Raw genomic sequence first — 8,506 nt, 5'->3', positions numbered from 1 at the left:
TTCTCAAATAATTAGTAAAAGTAAAAGTATAACATTTGACTCAGATGTAGTGGAGCAGAAATAAAGTATTGAAATTTGGAAATACTCCAAGTAAAAGTACCTCAAAATACCTCAGAATTGTACTTAAGTACAGTACTTGAGTAAATGTACTCGAGTTACTTTCCACCACTGCTTTTACTTAAGTAAAAAAAAACACTGGTTAATTCTCACATCTTTAAAAGCGTCAGAATAGGTCCAATAAGATGGACACACCAAAAAAGAACAGATTTAAAAGCTCACAAGTATCTGACATTATGTTTAAAAAATATTTGCATGCATATTACCCCTTAAAGTCGACACAGTGAAGTCATCCATGTTGTTATAGCAGAACTAGCTAGCTGGTTAGCCACTTAGCCCAGCTTCTTGGCTTCATTCTGCAAGTGTGCACAAACAAACACATGCATTTCAGACATAAATAACATTCAGAACGTTAATGTAATCAACTTCAAAAGTAAAATCTAATGTTGTATGTAACTTACCAGCAACGTGTGGTTTCAAATCAGGTTCGTTGGTAAACTTTGGTAAAGTTGCAGAGAAATAAGACGGTTTTCTCATCATCACCTGGGAGCTGTAATCAAGCTCAGCTCACAGCTGTGTGTGTAAAACTGAGCTCAAAGGAGCCGCCCGTGGGTCGCTACCATTTCCAAAAGGAGGTGGGGTTGTGACACTAATTCATACATAAATACATTTAAAACGCATAGTTTATTAATTTATGAGGGTTTTATAACGTATGTAAACATTACTTTTTGTTCCCTACATTTTGTGCAGTGGAATTAAAATGAAAATATAAGATAACTGAAATATAACTATACCCTACATAGTCTGGTATAGTATGGACCAGCAGTGGTGGAAACAAGTACTCAATTGTTCTTACGTAAAAGTATCAATACTGCAATGTAGAAAGTAAAAAAGTAAAAGTACTCATTATGCAGAATGTCCCTTTTCACAAGTTTTCAAATGTATAAAATGTATACAAAATCTTTTGAAAATAGCAGATCTACAAGCTCCGCATTGTGAGCTTGTAGATCTGCTATTTTCAAATGGCCTAAATGTATGGTTGAAGGAATACAAGTCAGGTGAGGTGGGCACTAGGGACATCAGGGCACCTTGACAGCTGGGCACTAGGGTACATGTGGGCACTAGGGACAAGTGGGCACTAAGGACATGTGGGCACCTTCACAACTGGGCACTAGGGACAACTGGGCACCTGGACAACTGGGCACTAGGGACATGTGGGCACCTGGACACGTGGGCATCAAAACCATCTGGGCACTAGGGACATGTGGTCACCTGGACGAGTGGGCACTAGGGATATGTGGGCACTAGGGACCTGTGGGCACCTGGACAGCTGGGCACTAGGGTGCATGTGGGCACTTGGATAACTGGGCACTAGGGACAAGTGGGCACTAAGGACATGTGGGCACCTTCACAACTGGGCACTAGGGACATGTGGGCACCTGGATAATTGGGCACTAGGGACATGTGGGCACCTGGACGAGTGGGCACTTGGGGTGGAGACATGTGGGCACTAGGGACCTGTGGGCACCTGGACAGCTGGGCACTAGGGTACATGTGGGCACTTGGACAACTGGGCACTAGGGACAAGTGGGCACTAAGGACATGTGGGCACCTTCACAACTGGGCACTAGGGACATGTGGGCACCTGGACAACTGGGCACTAGGGACATGTGGGCACCTGGACCAGTGGGCACTTAGGGGTGGAGACATGTGGGCACTAGGGACATGTGGGTACCTGGACAACTGGGCACTAGGGACATGTGGACAACTAAGGGGGTCCCTGTTTCATCTCTCTCTCAGCTAAGGGGCGGGCTGCTTTATCTCTCTCTCAGTTAAGGGGGTCCCTGCCTCATCGCTCTCTCAGCTAAGAGGGCCCAGATGGTTTTGGTGCCCAGTTATCCCTAGTGACCAGATGGTTTTGGTGCCCACATGACCAGTTACCATTTCGAAATTCATCAGTGGTTTGATTGATTGATTGATTAAATATTTCATTAGGCAAAAAAATGTAAAACAGCAGAATTACATTTAAAATACTTTGACTAAAAGGTCAGTTCAAAAAAGTCTTGTTTCCATTGAGGTCCTTGGTATTCAATTCATAGTCATATATAGTAGCACCAAACAGTTCAAATATCAACACCAAAAAACAGAAAAATATCACTATATGTTCAAACAAAACAAAAAAATGCACTCCAGAGTTTGGTCTTGTGAAAAACATTTATATTGTAAATTCATCATTGTATTGTTTTGAATGCCAACCTCTCTCTAGTTGGGTGGAATGATCAGTATTTAGTGTATGAGGTAGAAGTTCCTTACCAGGCTCAAGCCAATATTTTTGTTGATCCTGGAAATCTTGTTGATTATATGCCATACTACTATGTGACATTCAATAATATAAAGTACATTCCGGTTAGGTATGAGCTCACAGACGTCATTGCACATGCTTAATGTTGTGTGGGGAAGAAAGAAAACTGACCTTTCCAATAAAGATGTATTTTCTGGAAATCAACTAAGTCTATGTCTTGATATGAGAGGATACATCTTTTACAAATAACACAACGGCTTAAAAAATGTGTGATATGCCAAAAAAGCTTGTTTTATCCAAGACATGACTCAATACCAGATAGTTTCAAGATTTTATCACTTACCAAGACATTCAAGTTACATTGTATGAAAACAAGTCCCTATATCTCACAGAAATATGACTGGTTAGATGATTGTACCTTATATTAAGTGTGATGAGGTATTTTGAATAGAAATAAGCCAGATATACTTCATAAGATTTTGATTTTTTGCAGTGTAATGAAATATTGTTACTCCAATGTAAATTTCCTTCATGCAGCCTATTCACTCTGAGCCCGACAGCAAACATAGCTAATCCTCTTAAAGGTAATTATATTTCAGTGGCAATGATAGGATGATGATGAAGATAAGCCTACATTTTCTGTATCTCTTTCACCCTTCCCCTTTCCACACTCCCGCACTCTTCTCTACATTCACTTCCTCCTCTCTGGACCAGGAAAATATACAAAACAAACAGAAAAGACAAAGAAGAAATTCCAACGCAGAAACACGCAAAGCAAAATCAGCAAGGAATATTTCAATTAAGACAGATACAGTCAGATCATTACACATTTTCTCTAACAATACTGGTCTCATCCAGGATCCAAAGGTAAGAATGTCTGAAGATAAGTTGCAACTAGATTTTTGTAAAGTATGCCTATCATTCTATCATATGTGGCCTTCAGGGATATATCTTCATTGTAGGCTATACCTGTGTATGGTGTTTGTTTAACCGCGAACAATACCATAAGAATAAGTCTAAAACATTGGAAAATACATGGAAAATCAAGCAGTTATTCTGTATTCATGATCATTTGATGCTTGCAGGGGCACGCTCTTTCTATTGGATACTGATGATCCATAACAACAGTGAATGTTACAACTCAATAGGTCTAATAATAAAAGCCTTGCGGTTATCAATGTCCTGTAGGCTAATTACTATGATGAGGACAAAATATGTGATGTGATCAAATTTGTCAATACATGCATTGCCTCAATATATATTTTATTAACCAACATGCTGTATTGTTCATGTTCATATTTCACAAAAAGCATTATACAATTTATGCTAACAGCCCTCCTCTGCCTGCCTTCTGCTAGTATTCTTTGTTTTACACAAAAACTCCCATGCATCTGCATCTGAGTAAGCACTCAGGATATCGTTCGGGTGGATGTAAATAGTTTTAAAGAGAGAAACCTGGAGGGTTCGGTGAGATTGACAAGAGCAATTTGAGTGTGCAGGCGAAAGCTATTTTAAATGTGGGTGGACAAAAAAATCAACACTTGAATCATTTAGATTTTCAGTTACAGTGTAATTCTCAAGTCATATCATGGCCCATTCTTCATATTTTCTATGACAGTGAGCATACTTCTATTCCGCCTTTTATGGTTAGATAGTATAAAACTTGTGGGACTGGGTGAGAGTCTAACCTTTCCTTTGCTGTCCACTGCATTCTGATTCCTTCTTTTACATATCCACTGTTCAAACTTTGGTAGTAGTAAGGGTTTATAAATCTGTTTGATTCTTTTGAGTTTTTCAAATGGTGTCGCTACAATTTTCACAATGCCTTTACATTAACAGCCATTTAGTAAAATTATACCATGAAAATGACTCATTAGTAATGCAATTCTCATTGCACTGGTCCGTTAAAGAAAACCAATTCAGAATTGCTACCAGCAGAATACCTGCTGGTCCATTTGTTACATTAGGGCACGATCACACCGCACTTTTATTTTACCTATATGGGGCGGAATCTGCGAATGCTTTGTCAATGCAAATGCGTGGATTCATGGTCTTGCGCATCTTTCCGTGTGTCGCGCACATCTTGCGTTTATGCGCTCTATACGCCTGCTGGTACATGCCATACAATACTGGCTGTAAAAAACTTTCGGCCGCGCACAACCTGAGTTTAACAGCGGGCAACCATATTTTGGAGTGACCGTGCCCTTAAGTAACAATTGGGATGTGAAGTGGCAATAATAATAAGAACATGAGCACACTCTGTTTCCAAAAGGCACTGTTGATACATTCAGATATCTACCAGAATCCTTAGCTCCAGCCTAACACAGTGATTCTCAAAATGGGATCCAGGGGTCCCTGCCTGGATCCCATTTTGAGAATCACTGTGTTAGGCCTCAGGGTTCCATGAGGGGTACACTCTCTGAGTTATGGGGGTCCTTGAAATTAAAAAAGTTTGAGAACCACTACCTCTGGCCTAAAAAAATAATTGTGTTATGCTCATAGGCACACACTCACACATCACTAAGTGTCCTAGGAAAGTGCACGTGTCAGGCTCAAGCTAATCTGAGCATAATCTGCTAACTGAGCTTCAGTGTACCTCACAGTAAGTGACTTTGACAACCTCTCAAGTCTCGAATATACAACATAGTACATGTACATGTATCTATACTGTACATACCACCTATAAAAATAGATTTTACATTGCTGTTTGAAAATATATCAGAGGCCCGAAGCCTATGGGAGAAAATATATTCCAAGTGGCCAAAAGCTGCCTAAAATATATTTGTGAAAACTTGGTTCTATGGACCAAAATGTTATATACACTTTTCATCACTCATTGTACATTATGAAACGATGTGAAATGTGTTTAAATATAACATGTTTGTTGTGTGTTGTTGTTGTTGTTTAATTTAATTTGCATGGTTACATTACATAAAACTGCAGGTATAGGTATTGTCAAGTTCTCGATGTTTTTTCTGTCCAGCAGGCTCCCATCAAAATGTCTGGAACTTCCCAGGAGCCAACTGAGGAGGAGCTTCCTGCTAATCACACAGGTCAGAGGCACATATCAAAGAGCTGGAAACAAATGAAAAATCTAATAGCAAATGAGAAAATAAGTTAGTATTCCTCCTTGCATAGTCTTACTTTTGCAAGTGTAAGTCAACAGCTACTGTAACAGACACTAAAGGTTTGATTGATATTTGATCCAAAACCATCCAAATCCAAAACCATCACCTGTTCTTTGTCAGGAATGCCTGAAGAAGACAAGCCATTGTCGAAACATTGTTAATTAAATAATTCAAAGGAGCAACTATCCAGTGTGTGGATATTTTTCTTTACCCCTGATTAATAACATGTACTGTAATGTATGTACTTTATGTACTTTATGTACTTTATGTACTTAATGTGTGTGTGTGTGTGTGTGTGTGTGTGTGTGTGTGTGTGTGTGTGTGTGTGTGTGTGTGTGTGTGCGTGCGTGCGTGCGTGCGTGCGTGCGTGCGTGCGTGCGTGCGTGCGTGCGTGCATGTTTGTTTGTTTGTTTGTGTGTAGGTCCTAAAGGTGTAATTAACGACTGGCGTAGGTTTAAGTTGGAGAGTGCGGATCAGAATATCCCTCCAAGGACGAGAGAGCTCCTCAGACAAATGTCTTGTGCACGGGAGGATGATAAGGAGAGACCCCTCAGGAAGGTGCATACACAAATGCTAATAAAAAGAAATAGCTTTGACATACCAAAGTTACTGTCAGATATGGTAAATGTCTTTACATAAATGTAAGGCATTTATAAAAAAGCTTTAATACTCTTCCACCCAGCGCTTGTATTGTGGACAGGTGACATTCATTCATACATACGTACATATATAGGCCTACATACATACATACTGTAGATAATAGTTTCACAATTGCGTTGCAACTCAACTAAAAACACACAATTCACAAGTCTATAAACATGTACTGTATGCATGCACGCATACATACAGTACACATACACTAATAAACTCCCCCCTCTCCTCTTTCTCTTCAGATGTGTGTTCAGGAGTATGAATTGATCAAAGAGGAAGACGGACACTTTTTGAAGCGTTACAGAAAGCAGTGTATGCAGGATATGCACGAGCGCCTGAGTTTTGGTCCCACGTTTGAGGGAGTACACGAGCTGGAGAGCGGAGATGTATTTTTGGAGGTGATAGAGAAGGAACATCAACTTACTCTGGTTGTGGTTCACATCTACCAGCCTGGTGTCAAAGGTCAGTTTTTTTGTTTTTTTTTAAAGTTGTACTGTAGTTTCTGGAGATATTAAGTCAATAATTTATTTTTTGTTTCCAGAGCAGATAAGCCATAAGGGTAGACAGGTAATTGAAAGCTCTGCAGTGTGCAGCCCTGGTGGAGACCAACCCCCACCGAGAATGAATCTGACTTGTTACAGAACACACAGACACAGCTCTCTATGTGTGTACAGAGATTGGACCCGGTCATATGCCTTCTCCAAATCTAGATTTGTAGTGGGCTGACCAATTAATCTCAATTTGCACATTGGAATTGATAATTAGTATGCAGAAGGCAATTTCTCCACGTTCCCCAAATGTAAGCATTTCTGTGAACTCTGACTGGATTAAGACTCCCCCGGGGTGGAGCCAGGGGGAGTGACTCAGAGAGCAGTGCCAGGGTTAATTGATCTTCAGGTGTTTCCAATTGTGTAATTGTGCTCTCCTCTTTATATCCACAAGTTTCCTAGGGCATTGTGGGCATCACTTCCTGTCAATTTGATCCCTGATACCTGATCAAATCGACAGGAAGTGATGCCCACAATGCCCTAGGAAACTTGTGGATAGTAGTACCACGCTGTAGCTGGGTTCAGGGATACTCACATGGGGCTACCCATATGCGCACATGCACAAACGCACACACCCTGCCGGCTGGCTCAACAGTGCAAAGTTACAAAGGACTTTGATTTAAACGCATAGCAAGCGTCAGATCCAGTGAGGCTGGGATACATGTAGCCTATATAGTGCAGAAGATGTATTTACAAAATGGTCTCATCAATTGTATCGACAACAACCCACAGTAGCGCTCAGCATGCTACAATGACATAATGACAAAATGTCTAGTCCCTTTTACCTGAACAGTGAAATGTTAAATATTTGCCTACATATACAGTAGACTCAATGTGCATCATTAGCCTTTGAAATGCTCATGACGAAATGCTCATGAATACATACACAATGTAATGAATGCCTTTCCTCAATGACCACATCACAAAGCTCAAACTTCTAAGCTCTTCTGAAGACAGTTATTTACAACAAATAATTCAAAAATAAATTACCTGTCCTTTTCCATCAGGCTGTGAGGAGCTGAACTCATGTCTGGACAGTCTGGCTATAGAATATTCCAGTGTCAAGTTCTGTCGTATCGATGCAGTGGCCACAGGTGCTGCTGAACGCTTCTCATCTGACGTAAGTATTGTTATCATTAATATTTACATGATTATACATTTCTAATTGTTTTCCAAAGCCTAAGGGATAATCCTGAAAAATAAATAATAATGTAAAACATTTGCCTAATCTGAATGACCATAATTAATACCTTTTTCTAAATAGACAATTGGAAGGCTTCCCACAGTGCTGTGACAACCTAAATACATGCTTTCATTGCATATATTTCTGAATACAATGTTTACTGTCTCTGAAGTGACATTTTCCTTAACACCCTGACAATTAGCTCAGATGTTCCTATAGCATTTTCTTGTACAGTAACTATTTTTTGCTGTACTTTAATTTCCTCCAGATTCTGCCAGCACTGCTGGTGTACAAGGCCGGTGAGTTACTCGGTAACTTCCTGTCTGTCACCAAACACTTTAATGAAGAGTTCTTTGCTACAGATGTCGAGGGATTTCTCAATGAGTATGGCCTCCTACCTGAGAAGGATTTTACATCGTGTCCTGATGATGATGAAGAAGAAGAGGTTGCAGATGTGGAATAGGAGAGTCAAAGGGAACAGGGGTAATGAGAGTGATGGAAGTGGGTATACAGATAAGGAACTGTGAATGAATAACGTGAGAAGAGGAGACGGATGGAGCTCGTTTACACATTTGACAATGTGGCATTCAACAAAACTAAATCTTGCAGAGATTGTATAGATGAACATAGAACTTCA

The 8,506-nt window shown here is 40.1% G+C and overlaps 1 protein-coding gene across 1 annotated transcript; it reads left to right on the top strand.

Annotated features, from left to right (window-relative positions):
- Positions 1-5,357: 5,357 nt before the first annotated feature.
- LOC308093460 (phosducin-like) lies at positions 5,358-8,332 on the top strand (the record flags this gene model as incomplete). Its single annotated transcript, XM_080439797.1, has 5 exons — positions 5,358-5,412; positions 5,909-6,045; positions 6,381-6,600; positions 7,694-7,806; positions 8,138-8,332. 5 exons carry the CDS (start codon positions 5,358-5,360, stop codon positions 8,330-8,332), a joined length of 720 nt encoding a protein of 239 aa, XP_080295923.1.
- Between the last annotated feature and the right edge of the window lie 174 nt (positions 8,333-8,506).

This window comes from Gymnoscopelus braueri, assembly GCF_963280865.1.
Source record: "Gymnoscopelus braueri genome assembly, chromosome: 10".
Lineage (NCBI taxonomy): Eukaryota > Metazoa > Chordata > Actinopteri > Myctophiformes > Myctophidae > Gymnoscopelus > Gymnoscopelus braueri.
Note: the sequence above shows the minus strand (reverse complement) of the source record. Positions and strands in the feature narration are given on the sequence as shown.